Raw genomic sequence first — 24,676 nt, 5'->3', positions numbered from 1 at the left:
ACAGTAGAACTAGAGTTGTTATTGCCATTACAGTAACATGTATGGGCTAATTAAGGTCCTCAAAAATGGAGTTTTGAGGCCAAATTGTTTTCAGCTAACAATTTACCACAATAGGAGCTCAAGAAATAGCTGGAAAACAGAAGAAAGTACTAGAACAGAGACGAACATTTACGTAAAACTTTATATGATCATTTTAGATTGCTAAAAAAGGAAAGACTAACTTGCTAGAACAGTGAGTCCTTGCTTCTAGGAGGATAAGGTACAACGCTGGGTATAAAAACAGGAAAAAACATAAGAATCCATAACTCAAATACACTTCAGTACATCTGCACTTACCCAGAAGGTAAAGAACTAGCATCCACCTTTGAAACATCTCATAACAGGAGCTCATTTCTGTATCTCTGTTCATCTGGAATCCAACAGAAATCACTGGAAATGCTACAGGTTATAATGTTAAATGTCCAATTGATTTCCATGGAAGGAACACAACATCATAGTTTGGGTAATCTGTAATGTGGTTTGGAGCTGTAATTGATAATATAGCTTAGAGCCGCCTCCTCTAAATTGCACACAGACAACTGGAAAACAAAATATTGTAGAGTGCATTTTTATTCCGAATTAGAATAACTGAAAATCTTATATATTTTTTTTTAAGAAAAGATTCCACAGAATTTCAAATATAATAAATTGAAATACTTGGTTTTAAATGTTGAACTGTTCTCTATGGTAAGACCCAGATACAGTATTTTTGTGTGAATAAAATACTGCACAAGTACTATAAAATACATTAAAACAACAGAGGAATGTCAAAATGAAATGATTATACACTAAAGAGAAGACTTCAACATTTAAACAAACAAACAAACAAAAAATCACATTATCCAAAATGTGAGAAAGCTAAAGTGAACTATTTAAATCTTTTTCACGAACCTGCTACAGAAACAGTCCTTCACTTGCTAGTGAAGAGCAAGAAAGAAAGAAAAAAATTGTCAGAAAACTTGTCCGACAAAAATATCACAATTAAACCCTAATTGTCACTCTGAATCTAACTCATGCCAGTAGTACTTGAAAAGTTATCATCACCTGACATCTGCTCAGTGACCTTTACAGATGAGCTGTCTCAGCCGAGATCCTAGTAACAAATATAAAATATCTGAATCATGATTACAGAATTAACAGACCCATTTTGGCAGGCAAAACTTAAGACTTAACTCCAGGCCTAAGAAGAAAAAGAAAATAAGCTGCCCTCTTATCCTAGAAATGGCTGCTCTGGGATAGGGTCAAAAACAATTACTTTTGAAGCTATTACAACTAATTCTCATGTACTGCCTGCCCTGCAATAAAATATCTTAATTTACCTGTCTGATGTTTATTTTGCTATTTCTTACAATGAGAACACAAAACTCCTGGGTCTTCACAGCCACATTTAAGAAGTTTCAAGTACTTTCAAGTTTTACTTTCAAATTGCAATTCAAAGATCTGCAGCAAACTTTAGGCTTCTAAGTAGCTTTGGCTGAACTTAAAAATCAACACTGCACATGCAGGAGAAATTTTGTCAGATATATGCCTAAAGTAGGCTGCAAGTACAGAAAGCACACTCCGCATTTCCCTTTGAAGCACTTCTCAAATAAGATGGTCTTCCTTCATCAAGTAAGTTCTCAACTATGGATAAAAAATCCTCTCAAAACTAAAGATGTGTGCTTTCCCTGAGGGGAAAAATATCGTGGCAAAAACTCAGCAAAAATTAGGTTAAAAGTTTAATAGCTCTCAGCATGGGAGGCCAATACATAAATTCTGTCAGAAACTTGATTGTTTCACCCAGCCCCACGTTTTAGGAAGTTTATTTCAACAAAGTGCCCTGAATTTAATCATCTCACTGGAGTGGCTGTGGGTTTGTATAGCCCTATTAACAGATCAAAAATCAATCTATGTTTACAGATTTGGCAAAATGATACATGGTTGCTATGATGATTAGGAGTTGGCAAATCTCTCACACAAACTGCCTAGAAACTTTGTCAGATTGGATAAAAAAGCAAATATCAAGCCATGTCTGGTTCATCTCAACTCTACAGTCTCGTACAGACAGTATGGGGGCCAGATTTGATTTCTGCAGCAGTAAATTAAAAATGCAATTAAATCAGATTTGCAAAAACATAGTAATTTAGAGTTTATAGCACTTTTGTTCTCTCCACACTTCACACATCCCCAAATTAAGACACAGCTACAGTTGTCAAGCACAACTTTTGGCCAGACAAAATGGCAGGCAGGTCGTGCCTCCGGATGCTCCTCGGGCACTGTGTCAGCAGGGTTAGGGCAGCAGCATCGCTTTGGTCCAGTTCTGGGGCTGGCCACATGTGTGACACACCACCCAGGTACCTTTACCACCAGCCTCATGCCTTCCGCTCATCACCAGGGCCAGCTCCTGTCTCTCAAAGATCAGAAACACTAAAATCAAGTGGAAATTCTCACCACTGACAGGTGTCCTTCCAGCAGCTGCCTGGAGTTACAGAATAAAGAGATGCCCTCAACGTGAAACACATGTGTTCTGTGGCTCTGATGAGGTGCTAACTGTCCTTTAACTTTTCTCTCCTGCTCCTGCCTCTGCTTTCTCTGTAGCCGGTTTCTCTTTTTTCTCATTGTTTTTGCTGTTACTTGTTTTATGCTTTTACTCTGTAGCTTTCTCCCTCCAGCGCCTTTCCCCTCTAAACCTGATGTACCTAAATGGAATAGGTCCAAACTGCAAAAAGATGCAGCACAGTCTGGATCAAAACCGTGTAATGCTTGTGCCATCTCCTCCTGCTCAACTCAAACATGGGAGAATTTAACAGAACTGATGCACTGAACAGACCTTTGAAAGACTCTTAAATATGTGACCCATATTTTCCCAAATATGCTAAAACCAAAAGTCCTTTTGCATCACACTGGAAAAGAGACAACAAGAAAAATTGTTCAAGGACCAACCACATTTTCATCTGAAGAATAACCTTGGCCTGGCACCTATGTCATGTGTCTGGACTGCCTTGTCATGCTGAGGGTAGAGGATCAGTCCATACATTTAAGAAAAAGAGCAGGTGGCACAGAAAGGAAAACAGACCAGGGAAATTAATGAATGGCAAATATGAGTCAGTGCCATTTGAACAGGAAAAGTCAGAGAATACACAATGGAATCAACTAAAGAGAGAAAAGAAAAAAAAGGAGTAAAGGTGTAATAAATCTATGCCTATAGATAGATATGTTTTAAAAATGCAATTTTTATGGATCCATTATGTAAGCATTTAAGCAATACAGAATGGTATCCAAAGCACTGGTTTTACTGCCCCTTAATTCAAGAAAAAAAAAAACAAGCAAACAACAGAACATAAGGATTAGAAAAATAAAACTTTCATTTTTAAAGATAACTACTTTCAACACTTTGCAGTTTACTAGTCTGCCACAAAACACAACTGAGCACTTGTTAAAGGACTGACTATTTAGACAAATAAGTAAGAAAACTGAAGAGAATTTAAAGGATTTGTGTTAGGCAACTGCAAAAAGGCAGAATCAACCAAGAGCACTGCTGTGTATGACTAAAGGCACATCCCCTGTCCCATGGAGCCCTGCTTTGAAGAGAATCAAATCACTAATGACCAAAGCGGAGATGATTTAAATGAGCCTGTAAGGACCCTAAAACCAGCTGCACGTACAAACAGCAGATTCCAAACGAAAAGTTAACAGGTCACTACAAATCCATCCCATGGGGAAAGGACCACAGCTGGAGCTGGGCAACAGGTACCCTTCTGCTCAGGAGCAGTGACGGTAAGTGGAAAACAGAACAAAGAGGCAGAGGATGAAAAGAATATTCTTCACACATATATAAACTTGCTGATGCATGAACACGTACATCTCTGAAGTCTTCATGTGTAACAGAAAGAAGTGTGGCATTCTGGAGGGAACTCACAGACCTGTTGTACTGCACTCACCATCTGTTATCATTCCAAAACTCGCAATCCACTGTTCAGGTTTGCTCACGTAGTAAAAATTATTGTCCTAGAGGGTAACATCCTAAGAGCAATGATGTAGCACATTCAGTTTATACTTGTTCATATTAGGAACTGCTTTCTCAGTCAAAAATGTATTACTGTGAAAAGGTCTCCCTCTTTCATGGACATTGCTATGGTAACTGGAATTGTAACCTTAATACGTGCACGACACTCAGGAGACTTTTGCTTCAACAAATAGGGAGAACTAAGATTTATTAAGTGTCTAGTCCACTTTCCTAGGGGTTCACATACAGAATTACTGTGCTTAACCCTTCGACATTAGGTTGTTATCAATAAATATTGCTTGGAAAATGTAAACCATTCTGCTAACCTCTTTCAAAATACAATACATTATACAACAGATACACTCTCTGTAAATATTTTCTAAGTAAGAATATTGATCTTTTTGTTAAATTCTTAATGTTTTGGGTTGTGGAATAAGACAAAAATCAATAGAGACACAAATTTTAAGAAGGATTGCAGTGATTAACTGTATTTCTGGCTAAAGGTGGCAAAAGGTAATGCAATCTTTCCAGTAGCTGGAATACTTTATTTCATTTTTCCTAACTTATATCCCAAACTGTGGATTTTGTCCCATCCCATAGATCTCAACGAGCATGGAATCAGTCTACATCTTAATGAGTACAACTAGAAGTAAGTTATTACATGAAATAAAGACTCTTCAGGAAAATAAATTTGAGGTACTGTGTGGAGGATGCTTAGCATGTCTAGTGAAAAAAAAATCAAATCAAAACAAAAATACACAGTCAGAAAACAAATGCTCAGGAAAAAACTTTTTCAGTCACTACCAGTAATGTTCAAGTGAAGAAGAGAGGTACAAGACAGTGTAGAAGTCACATCTAATCCAATGTTGTACTAGCGCACAAATAATATCGGTGAAGGAAGGGAGATGTCTGAAGAGGTGTGCTAAGAAATCATTTACAAAATACAATGGTGACACAAATTAATGGCCCTGAATACATAGCACTACTTAACGCTTGTTAACGATCATTAATACTGGCACCAGTATCGATGCAGCAATGGGGCTTAACACAGTTGATCTGAGCAGAAATCACCCAAGATCTACTTCTAGGCAAGCAAGTCATCTGAATTTTAATGAGGAGGACAAAATACCTTTCTGAGCAACAGGCTATACAACTGCTCATCCTCAGGGTGGATAATCAGAACATGAAAGGAAGAGCAATCCTCTGGCCTTCTGCCCACAGGGGAGAGCCCTCCTGCCAGCCTGGTGAGTGTCCCACCGCTACAGAGCCACAACATCTAAAGAGGCAAGACCCACTCACAAGGACAAGACCTGCATCTGAAGCACAAAGGCATCTCTGCTTCATGGAAGAAAATTAATATTTGCTTTGTGATAATGAGTATTGATGAAAAAGACCATCCTTTTTCTGATAAATCCCTACAGAAATCAGATGAAATCTCCACTTCCACGCACAAAAAAGTATCGGCTTTTCCCCATCCTTGTTTCTAAAGGTGCATGCACAGCTGCAACCCAGATTATTTCATGCTTTCTTATTTGCAATCCTACTTAAAATACTGCATAAAATAATTTCTTTCAGTTTCTATTTCCTGTTCACATTAACACTTCTGTAGCTTCATGCATGTCACATTATTTATCTTCTGCTTTACACGCATTCTTCAAATGCAATATTTAAGAACAAATTAATTTTGTAACATGAGAAACTCAGAGAAAACCAAACCAAAGAACTACTGCACCTAAGCTAAAAAACCAAGACCGGCCATTGGTTGAGAAACTGCAATTCCTGCATCAAGGGACACAACAAGGAACATTGTGCCTGGCACTAGGAGTAGTTACCTAAAGAACCTACACAACCCTAGTCTGAATGACCCATGGACAGCTGGCTTGCAGGGAAGTTTTCAGCATCAGTGCAAATAAAGCCCCAAACTCCTCCATTCAATTCCCTAATGAGAGAATTAAACCATGCTGCTACCTCAGTCTATTTTACAAAAACATTGTTTGAACTCTTTTGTTTTACAAGTTATTTTAATAAAACAGTGGAATGGCAGCTATCAAAACTTTTATTCCCCTTTTTGGCAGTTTCTGAGAGAAACTTCCGCCAGCCTGGAAACATTCTATGTATCTTTACGAATTTTGGGGGGGTTTTCCAAAACTTAGTTTTCAGACTTGACAAAAACTGGGTGTGTAATTCACAGCACTGCTAGAATTTTATGAAAGAAGAGTTTTTGCTAAAAGCCTCCAAAGATTGGAGCACTATCTGGGAATTTTTTTAATCTGTTCTTCTACGTGGTGCTCTTCCCTGCACAGGGCATTGAATCCAAGCACCCTCTAGATTCAGATAAGTAATGAAAGCTGCATGCAGAGCTGCCAAGAGCACTACTGTACTCTCTCTTCACTGCTGCCCAAGTCCGTTACAGAGCATTAATGCATCATATCACAGCCTGGGTATCTGAATGCCAAACACGGCTCCTGCTGCACTGAAAATGCACTTCTGCACAATGGCTGCATTCCAGCCTGGCCACTTCAGAGTTTCATCTCATTTAAGGGAAGGAAAAAAGAAAACATAGGACTTCACTCTTAATAATATCCATCATAAATTACAGCAGTAATACCAATGTATATAGATATGTAATTCTAATAGAGATATTTGTCTGTTTATTGATTCCAACTCAGCAACAACTTTCTGGAGCAGAATCTGTCTTCTTTTATTGCTCAGGGATGGACTGATTGCTTGCACTTGACTCATATTCATTGGAAAACATCACAACATGCTCAGCTCTGACAAATAAAGTTCATATTTGCATCATGTGCACAGCAAAATCTTCCTTTAAAAAGTGCCAGATGTCTTAAACCATAGCTTCTTGCACAAAGTTGGCACAGGTGGTACTATGGCATCTGTGTGCTGTGCTCCCCAAACCACTTCCATTTTTACCATCCACAATTTTTAAAGCCATTTCAATAATCTTCATGCCAGGTTTGCCACACTCACATTTTATTTTATTTTTCAAGATAGACAAGACCCAACAGAGACTCAAGGAAAGCACCAGCTCAAGCAAAGGCCGCTCTGTACACATGTCGCTCCCCAGGTGACAAAGGCAGTGTGCAGCAAGAGAAAGGTGCTAGGGAACACCACAAATATATCTATGGGAAGCCACAGTCTCACTTGCTCTTTAAGGAGACCAAAGACATGAAAGAAGCAATAATACTTCTTCAGAAAGATAACATCTTTCCACGATAACTCCAATACACAGTCTAAAAAATATTACAGTGAAGTAACTGTTCAACTGTAAAGCAAAAATCGTTTAATATTTCCTTTTTTTTTTTTTTCACTAAACACAGTAAGTATTTGCAAAACAAAATGTGAAGGAGGGAGAGGGATTTCCTTCATAAACCAGTCCCTTGGTTTCACTAATGTTTCAAAAGGGTAGGCATCACCCATTCTATTTTTCTCCATGCTGATAAAATTGATGTGTGAAACTAAATAAAGATGCCCACACCTGAACTAGAAAACATTACTCAGAAAAAGAAAGCCATGCCTCTGCTGAACCTAATAACCTAATACAGGAAATCTGGAAACAATATAAAAACAAACCTGCCCCAGCAGCCTCCTGCTTGAGGCACAGAGAGCGGACTAGCAGCTCCTGTCTGACGAGGCACAGGAGTTTACAAGGGCTAAAGGCAGGGAGAGGATCGTTATGTGTAGAAAACGCAGCTTCTGCATGAGGCAGGAAACACTTCTTGATACACAAGCTGCCACCTCATCCCCTCCGGGTCCTTTCCTTTGCTTCAAGGGTCAAAGTCTTCCTTTCCCTATTGCTTCTAACTCTTCATGACTCCCTTATTTTCTCTCTTCCTCCCAAAAAGAGAGGGCTGCTGCTTGTCAGATGAGTCTGTTTCAAACAAAGTGTGGGGTCCTACAGGAGGAGGGAATCTCTGCTGTCATCTCTTCCCCTCTCGAAGATCACTCCTCTCCTCAAATTGCCACTGAAAACCCTTCCCTCTACGCTGTCACCTGCCACCTCCCCAGTCCTCTCTCTCACTACACCAAAATCTGTGCTCTTGCATCAGCAGGACTGTGTTTGCCTGCAGAGATGCAATGCTGGCCAGCCATACACATTGCCCTACATCCTACTGTGACATGGTGTTGCAAGGGTTACTGAACAAAGAAGCAAACAAGGAGAAAGAGAGAAATATTTATCTTATCTCACAATTTCAGCAAAGCACCTTACAGAAGTTTTAACTTAAGCAGATGCCTACATCCCTCCCTGTTCCATAAAGCACATACACATGTACTCGAGTGTTTTGCTAAGCTTTTGCAGAAGACAGGATTCCAGAGCACAGATGGCTGCAGGCTGTCATTCAGACTTCAGGTCCTTCTCTAACACTTTTCATTGAGATATATGAAAAATATCGTGACTGTGCTGACTATATACCCATCTGATGGAATACAAGCGAGGAGTCAATGCACTCTATCACACGTAAGAAAGGCCGGCAAAGATTACCTAAAAAGCAAAAATGCAAGCAACTTCCATTTTCACAGAAGGAAAAAAGGCAGAGATTCTGAATTTTATTGTCACTAATAGAGTCCCTGATAATAAGAGATGCAGGTACACCACCAAAGATCTAGGGATTAGACTGCAAACCTTTTGAGCCCTCAGTATTTCCCACAGGCCAGCATACATATTTCTAAGTACGTTAACAGAAATGAAGAAAATGTCCTGAAATAATGCTTCAGCATGGTTCAAAGACCCAGCTACAGACTGCTGATATGGGCAGATAAGCAACGATTCATACATCAGTTTATGAACATAGCCCCTCATAGAGAGGGGCTATGCTTGTGGTCATAGGTACAGCTGGTTTAGAACTGTGCCCCAATAGACCACGTATCATGACCTTCCATTAATCACATTGTACCAGCACCCAGGAGACACGATCCTAAAGCAAATCATGCTCATGAAACGCGATGCTATGCCCAGCCTGAAGTAGAGACTGGACCCTACTGCAAAACTGTTAGAATCCAAGACAGAAGTAATATGATGGGTACATTAAGTCTCTTAAAAAGTTCTTTTGGCAAGGGAAAGCATAGAGGAAGTTTAACTGCAGTGCTTTCTTAAATTTAATTAGCCTGGATATTTTAAACTACACTGCAGTTTTGTACTTAGACTTAAGTAAACCAAGCTGTTTTGCCACCTAATGTGAAGTCCTTATCAGTAGCAATGTGCTGTCAGATTTAAGTACTTTTATTATTCACTGGCAGCATTTTAAATTCTCACTTCCTATTAGAAAACTTGGAGATCAATAATGCTAAGGAAAGATGTACTCTCATTCAACGTCTTGAAACTATGCCAACCAACTGGAAGGCTTTCTTAAATCAAACTCTCTTTCAGATAACACGGGTTAAACTGATTGATGGTTGTGTGTGTTCCCCATCATGTCACTTTAAATACAGTTGAAGGGACCAGATTTATAATTGAAAAAGCTTAGTAAATTACTAAGTTGTTATTTTCAAGAAAAAAAAAAATACTAGCTATCATCCATATTTTCTTTCTCTTTCCTTTCTAAATTGTTGCAAGAAAAAAAAAAAAAGACAAAAATCCAAGTCAGGTTTCAAAAAATTTGCCTTTGAAGTAAAATAATAAAAAAAAAAAAAAAAAAGGAAAAAAGGAGGGGAGGAAGAAATCTGAAAGATAGCTGCATAGGTACACCTTCAAATTACATTAAATGTGAATATATTTTGTCACCTTTAAAACTAGCTCAAATTTTTTCTTTTATTTTCTTTGGCAACAGCTGATTATCTCAGATGAAGAACAACATTTCGTCAGCAGCTTTAAACATTTGCATAATTATTAACTTTGGTAGCAAGCACATAAAATTGTGGACTCAGTTTCAAGCTGAAAAGGAAATGGACTGCAAAATCTTCTGGATGTAAGACTTTTTCTTATTAAAGAGTAGACTGGAAATAACTACATGTGGATGATTTTTGTAGTAGAGGAACTTGCAAACAAGGAAGAAATAAGATTGTGTTTGGAAGATAATGCTAGAGAAATTTGAACACCAGTATGGAACATTTCATTAAGTGGCAGCAGTTAAATACTAGACCTTACCTAAGAACACAGTGATCCATCTAGCACTTGAAATCCTTAAATCAGACATTTTTCTACAAAATATGCTCTAGACCCTGCAGGAACTGCTTACGGCAGGAGTCACTTTTTCAATCTCTATTCCCATCCCTTCCCAGGAGGTCAAGATGATAAAACTTTCAGATGGATACAAATTATTCTATCCCAAGAGAAGCAAAAAGTAGTAGTAAGTAGCTACTTATTTTCCACTAAAATCTTCCTGGGTAGAGTCCAGAAGCACTCACCCTGCCAATATCCAAAGAAGGCGCCAAATGCTCCCCTCCAACTCCACAGTAATGAATACTGAATATTAAGTTATATATTTCATTCTCCACACATACAATGCCACCACTGCAGTGTCACCATGCCACGAAAGAAAACATAACCTTATCCTAAGTCTTAATAATAAAAATAGAAGCAGGAAGCAGAAGTGCTGCTTTGCAAGATTCCTTCTCATTTTGCTTATTATCTAAGATGCTGATTTAATTTACCATAACAGTAATTTTCAAAGAAAATGAAAAAAAAAAACCCTATACATAATTTTTCCGTATTTATCAGAAATAATAAGCAATTAGTAAAATCCTTAATTATCCCCACTTTTTCCTCAATCCCTGTACACACACATACTCTAATAAGAAAAAAAGTCCATCCTTCCGCTCTTTTTGTACCACTGGACTTTGTTGGTTCTTTGCCAAATGAGCACAGGAAAACACCTAACTGCCAGCTTAGGAGTTCTCATATTGGCTGAGAAAACCATCACTGCAGAAAGACTGGATACTGGTACAACTATACTGCTAGTAAAATACAGAGCCTTTCTTTATTAAATAGTATTTATAATATTATTTTCAACAGATGGAAAGTTCATAACTATATAATCTCATAGCTTTTAGACTAGATTGCTTATGACCTCTGTTTTTCACCTGTTACTAGTAAAATCATCTTCCACTGTATTAGTAGTGACCACTTTGATTGACAATACTGGGTCTGTAATAACTTTATTTGAAAATTAGGAGCAGTATTTTTCAAGTAGGGTGAGGTCAAAGGCAACTGCTTAGTGAATTTATCAAATAACAACAAATTCAACAAAAACTGCTTTAGGATTTAATTAGTCAGTCCTCACTGGAAAAAGTTTTTCTGCAAAACACAAGAAATTGTTCCTCTTGGCAAAAGCACTGTTTGGGCTTTAGCCAGTACCAGAGTTTTTGGCACTGATGGCAGACAGAAACCAGCCCAAGGAAGAAGGGCATCTCAGCAACTGTATGGTCATTGGAATAGCTGGGGGAAAGGGAGTGGCAGGAAACTAAACTGAGCCTCCCCTCTTTTACCCCTAAACTACTGGGTAACAAATAACTCGACACCAGAGATAGACCTAGAAAAAAAAAGACTAACCATACGTTTCTTCCTTTTCATCCTTTTTTTTTGAAATGCACTTATATTGTTATGCCCATTTCATTACTTTGAGTATATCATAAAGCAATTTCAATTAAATCATATAGCTTCCTACAAATGAAAAACAGTTCTAGTTATTACTGAACACCAAAGTTGATTAATATATTATACGAAAAACAGTTCCAGTTACTACTGAACGCTCAAGTTGACAATTATATTATAATTGTATCATTATTTTCCATGCAAAGTTATTCTGAATTTACATACACAGTCACCAGACTTCCAAACTCCCACCTTCTATTGCTATTCCTTTGATTACAACACCTGGAGTAATACAAAGATCCAACTACAATGACACAAAACAGATGGTCACTATTGTGCTATTGTACATTTCTTGCAAACACAGAGAATGTGAACAACCCATGCGATCAAGAGAAAAGGAGTTCAGTGAGTTGAAAAAGATAGTTTGAATTTGTTTTCTTTTTTACATTAAAACTGTACCCAAACACATCTGGGAATCTGCATGCTATTTATAAATCATTTTAAAAAGTACAGCATTAAATACAATTTGTAGACAGCAGAAAACTACTATGAGCCATACAAGTATATTGAAATATTTAAGAATCCATTCCAGATGTGAAGAGTTAGAACCAGTTCTCAAATCCCAAAGGTCAGGTATTAACAGAACAATTTAATTTTCTGAATTGATCTTTTTGTGAATCCATAAACAAGATCCAGTTCTTAAAAACAACTTTTTATCACTACCTCCAACTGAGTCAGTAGCATAAACAGAAAATTTTACTGGGTTTCTACTAGACAGAGCTTTAAAATTAGAAAGCCGCTTCAAAAATTAATGAAACAGACATGACTGAGAACTACAAGGAAAACTGGGACACTGGCCAATTTCAAGAGAGTCTGAAATTTTAACTGATTCTTTCTTAGTGCATGGATAGTAATAGCATTCAATACTCAAAATTATTACCTAGTTTCAAATTACATGAGCGATTATATACTTACCATTAATCCATTTGGCTTCTGGATTATGAACTATGAACTCTTTTCTGAAGAGATCTTCCAAGGACAATCTGGTTTCTGACGAATTTGCAAGTTCATCTAAAATAAACATAACAGGATCATTTGATAGCTATTAAAAACAATATCTTGAGTGTAGTTTGCAAAACATTGGAATTACTGAACCAGCATACATAGTTCAAAGGTCCTGTTGAAATCAATACCAATACCTTGCTCTCGCTTTTTTTCACTACGAGAAAATGTTTAATTTCTCTTCAGTAAAGCTTCAGAAAACAAAGCCTTGTTACCTTATGGACAGGACAACTGAAGGATGTAGTGCTTGCCTATTTATTATACTGGGACTGTAGTGGCAAAGCTCCTTATTCCCAGAGCTCTACACCACAAGAAAAGTCTGATTACAAACCAATACAAAAATTTCCTGACAGCCAAAGGATGTAGGCCATATTGAACACCTTATACAGACAGAAACTAAGTAAAATACTCCTGTGAGTAAATTTAGAACGAATTTCATTTATTCTACAAACTAGAATGTAAAAAAAAAAAAAGTAATTATATATGCACATTTTGTAGTCTGTGCTTGCTCTCTAGTGATAAGCACAACATAACATTTGGCTAACAGCCTTGTGTTTTTCCCAAACATGATAGAATCCAGGAATATTGTGCTTTTGAACATTAGCCAACACTGATTTAAAAAAAAAAAAAAAAATTGCCAGCTCCTAAAATCATCTCCATGCTTCAGAAAACAAAAAAAAAAAAGAATCTCTTCTAAATTCTACTTTTCTTGTGTTGTAGGTTAAATGAATAATAAGCAGTGGAGATTCAATAGTGAACCATCACACAAACATGTGAAATTGGAGGTACTATTAAAGCAAAAGTTTTGTTGTCAAAACACAAAGTTTCCAACCAGTATTCACTGATAGCAGCTATGCGCTTCACCTAACTGCTTTAGGCTATTTAGGAGAAGTGCAGCTGCCAAAAGCTGTGTTATACAATGCCTGTGCCCTAGCAAAAACATGCGCTATGCACACCCTACACAGTCAACCAGACAGACAACCAGTCAGGTCTTTTAATCACTTGATCATTACTGGGCAGGTTTGCCATAGATTATTGCAGTATTTCCCTGCTCTATGAGCTTTTTCTTCCAATGTGTCAGGCACCCATCTTCTCCAAGAGAGGATCTTTTCGTTAGTCAGATTTTGTCCTTACAGATTGCTGATATTAAACAACACCACTGATAACGGACCCATAGAAAGAGAGTATCTAGAATCACAGCAGTCAAGGAGCATTCTTATCTTTATATCAACCCAAGATGTCACCAGCACATTTTTAACAAAGAAGTGTGCTTTGTAGAGGTTGTATCCTGTAATACATTTCAGATGAAAGTGCGACCCCTTCATGGTGAATAAAGTCAATCATAGTTTCATTATTGGTCTTTATTCAGTCAAATTTCTCAATCAGATGCCCAGCTGAAAGCTTACTGAAATCAACAAGAACATGATTTTTTTTCCCTTTAAATGTCAGCACCGCCTGCCGCAGTCACTTCTGTTAGTATTAATAAGGTGCATCCTTGCTGTATTGAAGAGAATCTCCTTTTTAATGCACATCATAAATTTACGATAGACACAAGGCCATCAGAGCCGCTCACTCCCCGTCACTGCTGCATTCTGCACACGCCTCCCGCACAGGTCTCAGCAGGGCTCCAGTAAGCACTTACTCACCATAATCAACTCTTCCTGCCCTTGATGTCTTGTAAGGCTAAGCATGCATGTATCTCTCATAAGACAAATGTTCTAATCCTTAAATAAGCTTTTTGCCCTTTTCCTACCTTCCAGGGATCAAAATAGCCTGTTTGGGCTTTTTTTAAGTCTCCAAGTCCAGAATGGGACACAATATTCCGCTTGCAGTCTTACTAGAGCTTTATAGCAGAGGAACATTCTCTCTCCTGATTTATACCTAATCCCTCTGTTCACACATCATGGGACCTTGTTAGCTCTTGCTTCTGCCACACACTGAGTTTTTATCTTCAAAGTAAGCACATGTTGTTATATATGCTCTACTCAGCTTCACAAACACGTTCCCTGTCTTCAAAACACTACTTCTAACTTAATAGCAACAAATACCGGGCTCTTCACATGCCCGTTTTCCCCTTTCTCCATAACCTTGCTGACTATTTACCCTCAACAAGCTGTTTTCCATCACCTGTTTTGATTCAACACACCCTCATCCTGATGATGTCTGCGATCCCAAAAGGATTCCCCTTCTAACCTTTCCTGAATCTATTTATTGTGAACCCTTACATCCTGCCAGTTTGCCAACTATCAATCAAGCTCACACAAGCTGTTACGTTGCCAAAAACTGCCTTACCCAAGACAGTTTAGTTTCCACAGTTTTTTTTTTATTAACTGCTTTAATAAAAATCACTAAAACAATACATCAACTATGTACAGAAAGGCTATCAGAGAAGAAAGGTACACGAACTCTGCTCTCTGTCCTCTACATAATTCACATGCCTGCCAAGTAATCTCAATATAAATTGGATTTTAAAGTAACTTTTTTAATTGCTATCAGCATTTCTAAGCTGAAAAAAATGGCATCTTCAAGCAACTTTACTAGATGTTTGAAAAGGAATTTTTTTTCTAATGCAAAGTCATTACTAAAACAGAGACTTGTTTGTAAGCCTTGACACTAGCTTTCTGGTCTGTCAATATCTACTGTTGTACAATTTTTAAGAAAAATGTTGATTTGACATCAAGAAAAACCTCCAAAATGCTAATTTAAGCTTCCAAAATGCTTAATTTATATATAGCAAGATGAATAACATATAATGTGAACTCTCAAAACACTTACTGGATTAATCTTGCTTGAGCACAAGCATAAATTAGTATGTACTTCACAAAGTACTTTTTTCTATTTTAAAAACTGCCTCTTTTCACTTTATCAACACATTACCAAATAGCCTACTCTTTTTCATTTCCAAATTAAATTTTATTGAATTATTTCTTGAATCATATTTCAAATGTCTTCACACTATCTCCCATAGATTTCTATATTTTGATCTAAAATTACATATATTGGGTATAGAAAATGAACATAAATTACAGAAGATACAAACAAAACTAAATGTTAAAAACTAAATTGAATGGTTGCTTTTTAAAAATGAATTAAACTAAAAACAGTTCAACAACTGATATGTATTTATTCAAAGTTACAAACCTGTTTGTATGTGTTTACTAAACTAGAAAACTGCAAAAGTAGACATTAATAGTCTCATTACTTTTCATGAGTTTATAGGATATTATTCTTGCAGGTTAGTAATTAAATGTGGTCTAAACATCTCATAAAATTTACATTCTAACCTAGCAAATAAAACTAAAAATGATGTAGTGCAGTATTTTATGAATTCAAACTCCTTACTGAATTTTCTGTGGGAAAAAGTTTTAACACTAGAAATTAAGGCAAAGGCTTGATGTTAAAGGCCACCTGAAGCACCACTAGTAAACTGTGTGCAACCTAGCAGGTAGATCTATAACTACTAATTAGTATAGTTTGTAATATGTTTGCATGAAAAAGGAAAAACAACTTACCAGAAAGTAGCCAGGTATCAAAACATGTTTGTCAATTTACTGCAGTTACAGGTAGCCTATACAGCACCGAACAGAAACCTGAATCTACTGGCAATTAATCTCCACTTCAGTAAAAACAATTTTTAGCTTGCTTTCTCTTCAGTTAAGAGTAGCAGGAGAGATGGCATGGAGAGGTCGGTGCCAACTTTGTTCTAAACAGAGTATTTATCTATTGGACATAATCCAAATGGATCTCTTCCTAGAGCTTGATTTTACTCAAAATAATTTCAAAAAAGCATTTTCTGTCAGTTTGGCTAACCTAAATGTTCCCTAAACAATTTTTTTCTGCAAAGTTGTCCTTTTTTTTTTTTTCATCAAGAGATTGCAAAGCAGACTCTGAGTTTGCTTTCAGTCCACTCTATGAGTAGAGAGTTGCATCCAATTACCATACATCAGCATGCATGGTTTAAATGCTAACATCAACAACTCAGCAAAGGAGTCCCACATACAGAATTTGAGTCTGCCACACCTGCAGAAACTGTACTTTAACATGAAGGTAGAACTACTGTCATTCCCAAAATTAACAACTGCCCTAAGTGTTGTGACAAAACACCTACATAAGGGTGGCAATGTCTTTACAACTCTTAAACTGTTCTTAGGTGATTTTTCATATAAAAGGTTTCAGTTGTCAGTACTTCCAATTAAGCATTTCTCAGTTTTGAAATATAGATCAGCTGTGGCCAAGCAGATAGGTCTTCAAATGATTCCTACGATGTGGAACATACTGTCATGATGCAAAGCACAAAAACAGGCTGATTTAAAGGCAGGCGTGAGGCACTGATGCCAAAGTCTACCTATGAATATTTCAGCATGTGCAGGTATGCGATGAAACTTGAAAAACATGAAACAGAATAAAAGCAGAACAAAGAAGATACCTGTGTTATCTTTATTCTGACATACAAGCAAAATGATGGCATCTCATAAACAGCTCATGCACTTTCTTTAGCATTGCACTTATCTAATTGTGAAGAAAAGCAGCAGGGAAACTTGCCTGCAGGCCTTCTACTCCTAGCTACAGAGCAATATAGTAATTTGTGCTTAGTGGGTGCAATGTTTTTTTTTAATGTACTTCTCAGTCCACAGAGAGCTGTTGAGCCTCAACTGAGTCTCCACTGAGACTCTACCACTAACCTCTTACGTTACTGAACGGCCTGCTCTTCCATTTTTCCAACTGTTTGTTGAAAACACTAATACATTTATAAAGTTTCTGAATATTAGCAATTTACTAAAACCACAACTATAATTGCAACACAGATATTTCATATTTTAAGAGAATCTAAGATTTTAGTAGGCCAAAATATATCTTATTTCAACACAGTTCTTGTTTAGTGTTGTATATTCAAGTTATATTTCATGCAATATAAAACACTAAAAAAAAATAAATCAAGAATTTCCATTAGTATCGCTTGTAATTTTAGCAGAAGCTAACGCCTCTTTGAAGTCTTTCGCATGTAAGTTACACAGAAGATTTTCTTTGAAAAGCTTGTTATCTCGTACAGAAGCATTGATCCCGCTATTAAAAAAATGCATTAAAGCTGTCGCTCAAAGTTTCAGTGAAGTCAAATGGCAACTGTTGAAGTGTACACAGACCTAAGAGTTTCTTACATTGCAGACAAAGCAATGTATAAACAATTGTAGGCAAAAAAAAAGAGAACTTCTGGTGGATTTGGCATATCAGTAAATACACTTTTGCCTCCACAAAACTTTCAACAAAATAATCAGGCTTCTGAGCAACCATCATCCAAAATGATCATCATCATCATTAAAAGCAGCAGCATTATGCGCAGTATTTAGGGGAATTTAAATGAAATCTAAAAAGCAACCATCAGTACAGGCAGAACTAAATAGAGAAAGAAGTCTCTGATGCTCAAAACAGTATTGGAAATTAAAAATAATGCACTCTGAACTACCCCAAGGTAATACAGGACAATGTTCTCACTATTGCACTGAATATCTTAATTCAGCTCTATTATATTTTACCAGAAGAATCTGCAAAACCAAGTATTCATAACAGATTGGTAGCAATTCAGAATTGAGCACCTCACAATAGCCAGACATGAGACAGTCTCCAAGTTTTTCCTCCCCTTGAATGCTAGACATCCCAAAGTGATCTTAGAGATCTTCAAGGCCAGATAACTTCAGCTAAAGTGCTTAATACCTGCCAGCAAACCAGCAGAGCATCAGAGTATTTTCTTCCAAAAACATATTAATTAACCATGAAAGTCAAGGGGGAGCAGCACTGATTAGGATCAAAAAAGGAAAAGTAGCTGTCCTACAGTGTACCTCCAAGCATTTCCAGCCTGCAAGAAACACCAGTTTTACAGACCTAGAAAAAGGTTTTTATTTATATCAAGCTCTCCAGTCTCTATGGGATATCTTAGAGCAGCTCAGCTGACAGAACTAGTTTTCACTCACATGACTTGAACTGAAATGTAGGTCCCAGCTTACATTAAGTTTTCAAGCAAGCTCTCTGGACTTTGAAACAACCTCAGAGATGTTGTAATTCACTGAGCTTTCTTAACATATTTTTTAAAAATTAACATTTCCCTAGGTTGTTTATTCTTTTTTCCACGACTGCCTTCAAAAACTTAAATTTACGTTTTTACATCATTAATAATTCTATGTAAGAGCCAGAACTGATGTTTACTATCGTGGATTCCAGCACAACAGTTCTGAGATTTTACAAGCCTTAAAAAAAAGTTACCTCTCCTTGAAAAGAAAAACAGTCTTCTCTCTTAAAGTGTACCACCATTTGCCTCTAACGTCTGGTTTTTCATTATTGCCTGAAGAAAATCCTATACACTGAGACTACAGCAGCACAACTTTGGGGTTTTTTTCCTAAGTGGAAACAAGGAAACAGTCATTTCTTTATCATTTTTATCAGTACCATGCATATGTAGTAGTTATTTACACAAAACAGAGGAAGTAGAATAACCTGTTGTATTCCTATGTACTCCCCGCCAGCTGCCTCATTCCCTCTGACAAGCAAAGCTTTGGACCCTTCTCCATTCAGTCTCATCATCTTCCATTCAAGCAGCAGCAGTCTACTACTGTACTTGCTCATGCACAGACCCACTCATCTTCCCTTGATGATTTCATTCAGTGGCCAAATTGTCTGGAAGCATTATTTTACCAAAAAGCACTTCGTTAACCTTTTGGTTTACACAAACTGGGCACTTGCACAGCAGAACATCTGCAGACCAATATTCACTACCTAGGCATGCCATCCAAATTAGGCACTTTACATTGTAACTTTTAATCTGACAAAAAGAATACAAATACATTTTTTCTTTAAAACTTTTGCAGCATTTTCTTCTCTTAGGTTCCTAGACATAGTTAAATGGTTGCTGTCCCAGCAATAAAAAAAGAAAAACTTTAGAAAAATAACCTGGATCAAATTAAAACAACAACCAAAAGAGGCATAATTATATTTTTAAATTCAACTGCTTTTTTTTTAGTCCACTACTTGCCCCCCTCCCTTTTTTTTCCCTGTAACTGAATCCAGTAATTTCCCCTCTCTTTGTTTCTGAGAGAAAGAATGAAGCTGGGGCATATACATGTGAAAGATGCATGCTTCTGATTCACTGAGAAGTTTCATTCTCAGCATTAGTTTTCCATGACATACAGCTTTCTCTTAGCTCATCTGTGAATCTGAAATTACACCAGGACACAACTGACAAAATCTTGAAGGCAGCTCACACCTGCTGAGGCTAATGAGGATTGCTTGTAGCCATCTCAAGGCTGGCACAATCCTGGGGAGCTCCTGCCAAAGCCAAATGCTTCTGCTCCACAAGGCCTCCGGTAACTCTTGGGTCCTTACAGGCACCAAGTTTACAGTAGCCAGAAGTTAAGAATGCTTAAGGGCAACAGATACTTTAACATTCACATGTCATTTTAATGACTGCATTATGAATCATACACCTTCAGTAAAATAAAATAAAGAAGTAGGTTACCTGGGGTTAAAAGAATGACAGACATAGTGATGAGTGAACAAACAACTAGAATCACCAGCAGCGCAATAGCAATTCCCTTCCAGTTCCTCTGCGGAGGGCTGTTACTTCCAAGTTCCTACAGGAATGGAAAAAAATAAAATAAAAGGAAAAGACCATGTTTCATAATCATATATTTCTAGAACTATTAGCAACAGGCAAATTGCTCTGTGCATACTCATAATCACAGCATGAGAGGTGATGATGATCCCTCCCTTCTCAATACTCATCCAAATGTAAGTAACTCTCATGCTTTTTTAATAGATATCTTTTTTTTAAATACATATATGTAATTTTATACCCCTAAGGGACAATCAAATGAGCTTATACAAACTGTCCAAAATATGACTGGTGTTAAAATGTTCTGAACATAAACTTCAGGACAATTATCAACTAGCAGTCTGTAAGATAATTATAGAAATGAAATGTAGCATTTTACTGTAATTCCACCTAACGAGGTACGGACCATAAAGGTTTAAATACACATCCTTTTTAATGTACGCTATTTAACTTATTTATAACAGAAAACATTTACAAAACTGCCTGAGGCTCCAAGTATTCCATCTGAAGCTATACAGTTCTCTTCTCTATACAGTAGTTGAACTGTAAACTGCTCCCCTATTACTCATAAAAAAAAAAAACAGTACCCTATAACAAATGTTAAATGAATGCTTCCGTAACTACCAGTACACTTAAACCTATATTCTCTGTGGTTACATGTTTAACTCCTATTAACTCCAGCCAGATGCCATTTACGTTTCTCAGCAGTAGCTATGCATTGCCTGTGTCCATGGTACAGTCTGAGACCAAAAAATAAGTAAATATGTAACAACAGAATTACAAAAATTGTTTCATAAAATACTAACTTTCCCTCACAGAAAACATGATTTTTTTTCCTGCCTACAGCTGGCAAGTATAAATGTTTCTCTGCCAAAATTACCCATGCCTTTACTATCTCAAAATTAAATTGCTGTGGTAAGACTGTGAAAAGTACATACGATCCCACTTCAGCCTGCTTACAAAGTTGAGTTACGTTACACAAATGCTTCATGATCTACGCAAGCTTCCACTAAGCTCCAGCTAAATACCAGGTGGGGTAAAAAACATGGGGTTTAGCCCACACTTGCCCTTGAAGACAACATCACATAAAGGCCTCTCTCCCTCTCCCCAGGACCTGCTGCCATAGCATCCATGGCCACCTTTCCACTGAACGCACAGGGAGTGACTGCCATGGAAGATGAGAGATTACATGGAGTTTCTCCTATTTCATCTGCGATCCTGGGTTTGTTAAATCTGCAAGTACACAGCAAGAATATTCTTTTATCTTTCCTCTTTCTGCCGGGCAAAAGGGCAGAGGGATGGGGGCAGCTCTGCCATCTGGGCCATCTTGTTCTATGGGAAAGACTAAGGCACAGGAAGGCACCTCCTGCTATGATTTATAAGCTTCCAAAGGCATATTAGTATTTTTTTCACATACACATTATTTAATTTTGGTTTTCTGAATTATAAATGAATGCAAAAGGGAGATGTCTTAACAACAGAAAATGACAATGTTCTCATGCCTTCTTGGCTTGTGTACACTACACCATCATCCAGAACAGCAACTCTAACTTTCACCTTAATAACTTATTTTTTTTTAAACCCCTCACTTGTTCATTTCTACCTGTAAAAGACAGTTTCTCTCCCAGTCCTCTTTTCCAGGAAATGTAAGGGGAATGCCCCTATGCAGTTTCTAAGCAATCCCACAGGCAAAGCCTTGCAGGAGCCCTCAGCCCACCACCACCGCCCCAACATGGCTGCCATCCGCCGCTGTCACCCTCACCGGAGGAGCAAAGCAGCCACTCTCTCTGCTCAGGTTAAACCCTAGGCCAGGGCTGGTTTTCACAGGATCAGGTCCCTCACCGGACAGGCATTAGCCTTCCCCTCCCCACAGCTGAAGCCAGCTCGGGCACAGTGGTAAACAGCCACCGGCCAGCCTGTGCTGCTCTCAGCCCTTCCCTCCCAGAGAGTGTAAGAGTAACTGTACTTTTTTATTATTACACGGATCTCTGTTTTGGTGTCGATACTGATGGAACAGCAGATAACAGAAGATGTTCCATTACAGCACACAGAAGGACATTATTAAGGACAGTTGCAGCACAGCATTAATGGGCCATCCCTCTCAGACTGAACCCTGTGCAGCTTTCCTGGGGATCGCCATGCAGGAGAAGCCTGAGTACCATAATCAACAATGCATCTTTGATGACCTTTTTTTTTTTTTACTAAATTTCAGGACTCCTGTCTTCCACAGGCAGGGGGAAAAAGATGGTGTAAGCTGAAACTCCTGGCATCCACCTACTTCCTCCATTCCATCGCCCCTGATTCCGAACTGTTGCAAACCTGCCTGCTTCCCTTGTTTTCTTCAGCTCCTTCTGATTCACTTCCACCTCATTAAATACCAATTACCATGCAACTTCCTGATCAGCCTTGGTCTTCAACACCTGTATGCCAACTTCACAAGCCCCTTTGATGATCCCTAGGATACGAGGATTACAAGGATCCCCAGCCTTTTCACAGGAATACAAAACTTTCACATCCTGCATGTAAACTATTAATTTCCCTTACATAAGAATTATTTTAGCGTTAATAGCACAGTCTAGAAAATATGAATTTATTCTAAATATCAGTATAAGCCTTACTCATATGACATTTAGCAGGGTCCAATTGTAACAGAACTAGCAGCTCACACAAGCAAGTGGTGGTGAGAAAACAGTAGTTACCCTCAGAGAATCATGAAACCCTGTTCCAAAGACTTGATTTAAACCAACAAAAGCTGAATAACTTGCATGTTTTTTGAATCAAAGCCTCTAAAAAATGTACCAAGTCCTCATTATTCAGAAGGTTCTTGTGTGCAGACATTAATATTGTTCATTTTCTAAAAATAAAGCTCCATTTTCAATACTTCTACACTTTTTTGCTGGGAGTATATCAAATTAATAAATATAGTATTTCACATACAAAGCTTACTGGTACCCACAGTGAGAAAGAAGGGGGCTTCCAGCTAGCTGAAGATCTTGGAGACTGGCATAAAGAGAAGGACTTATCTCTGACTAAGAAAGTACTTGGTTTTAATAATTTGATAAAATTTATGACTTGTTCCAAATTATTGCATTAAAAGTTATTAAAAGGTCATAAGGATGTTTCAATATTGAGTGACGACATTCTGGTAAGACATTTGCAAAGTTAATGTACACTAACAAAAAGATTTGCTGAAATATTAGAAAAATTAATAAGGTGAATTCATAGTACAGTCAGTATCAGGGACATCTCCAGTCAACTCTCTTGATGTTAACCAATGCAACTCTTGGATTATAACCTACAAAGTTTTAAAATAGAGTAAGCTGCTGTTCTTCAACAATAAAATATTTTTAGCCTTGCACTGCTTTTCAAAAGGGTCATAAGCAAAAGGCAGTTAAATAGATTTTTAGACAGTGTATCATTGGCAAAACAGAAGCTGTCATTTTTGAGTATGACAAGTCATTCAAGAGGAAACATGACAGAGAGCCATACAATGAGAAGCTTTTGACATCATATAGTTTCCCCATAAGTAACTGCTAACTGGCACATAACAACAATGAACACAAAGATGGAGATTTAAGGATCTAATCTTCTAAACAGGATCTTATATTAATGTTTTATATATAATACTATCTAGAATGTTATTATAGATTTTACAATCTAATAGATGAGAAAACAGCTGCTCAGTGCATAATACAACTGCAAGTTTTCTCGTTATTTAAAGTACCTTTTTCACAAATCATTTAATTGCATTCTTGCCAAAAACAATCCTTAAGTGATATATACTTCTGAATGTAATTTGTCATTGACTAATACCTTACTAAAAAGCAGCTACAAAGAGAAAAATCCATTATACTGCCTACACACAACAATGTACATCAAGTTACAGAACGTAATGCTTTTGGCCTATTCCTGCCAAATGCTAAAGAACTCTTTTTATCATGAGCTTTTAATCACTACTATCACTGAAATCCATGTATGCAACCGAAAATAATTTCTAACCTAAGAGCCTAAACTTTCTGCTCTGTCTCCATTTAATCTCTGTTGAAAAAAACCCTAAAAGAAAAGGCATAACTTGCTGTCAGACTGGTTTTATGAAAACAGGTATTATACGGCATTACAGAGGCTGCAAGTGTACTTAAGCGATCGCACCAGAATTTTGCAATAGTAACCAAAAGGCAGGCTAAAACTAAAACCTGCCGAGACTGGACACAAGAGGGTTGACAGGCTGAGGCTGTCAAAGGAGAGCATGACTCATTTCAACCCTTCAGCATCCCTCTATGCTAAATCCCGCCTGCCACTGCAAAACAAGTTATTTCAGATGGAAATGTTGAAAAACAATATCCACCAAATATACAAAGCAAATATAAATCAAATATGCTGAAGCATTTTTCTCTCTCCTGTTCTAGGCTGATTTCTAAATATATCCTCCCCCTCCAACCACAAT

The 24,676-nt window shown here is 37.4% G+C and overlaps 1 protein-coding gene across 1 annotated transcript in view; it reads right to left on the bottom strand.

Moving 5' to 3' along the window:
* The window catches only part of DPP10 (dipeptidyl peptidase like 10), a 244,241-nt gene extending 221,717 nt beyond the window's left edge, over nt 1-22,524 (bottom strand). The window contains exons 1-4 of the mRNA XM_086750569.1: nt 22,511-22,524; nt 21,300-21,465; nt 20,137-20,251; nt 12,546-12,641 (exon numbers count right to left, since the gene is read on the bottom strand). Coding sequence (XP_086606695.1) covers nt 12,546-12,641; nt 20,137-20,251; nt 21,300-21,465; nt 22,511-22,524 — 391 coding nt within the window. The remainder of the gene's footprint in view (nt 1-12,545; nt 12,642-20,136; nt 20,252-21,299; nt 21,466-22,510) is intronic.
* Between the last annotated feature and the right edge of the window lie 2,152 nt (nt 22,525-24,676).

The sequence above is a fragment of the Chlamydotis macqueenii genome, chromosome 6 (assembly GCF_036417535.1).
Source record: "Chlamydotis macqueenii isolate bChlMac1 chromosome 6, bChlMac1.mat, whole genome shotgun sequence".
In the NCBI taxonomy this organism is placed as follows: domain Eukaryota; kingdom Metazoa; phylum Chordata; class Aves; order Otidiformes; family Otididae; genus Chlamydotis; species Chlamydotis macqueenii.
This window is presented reverse-complemented; position numbering and strand designations above follow the sequence as displayed.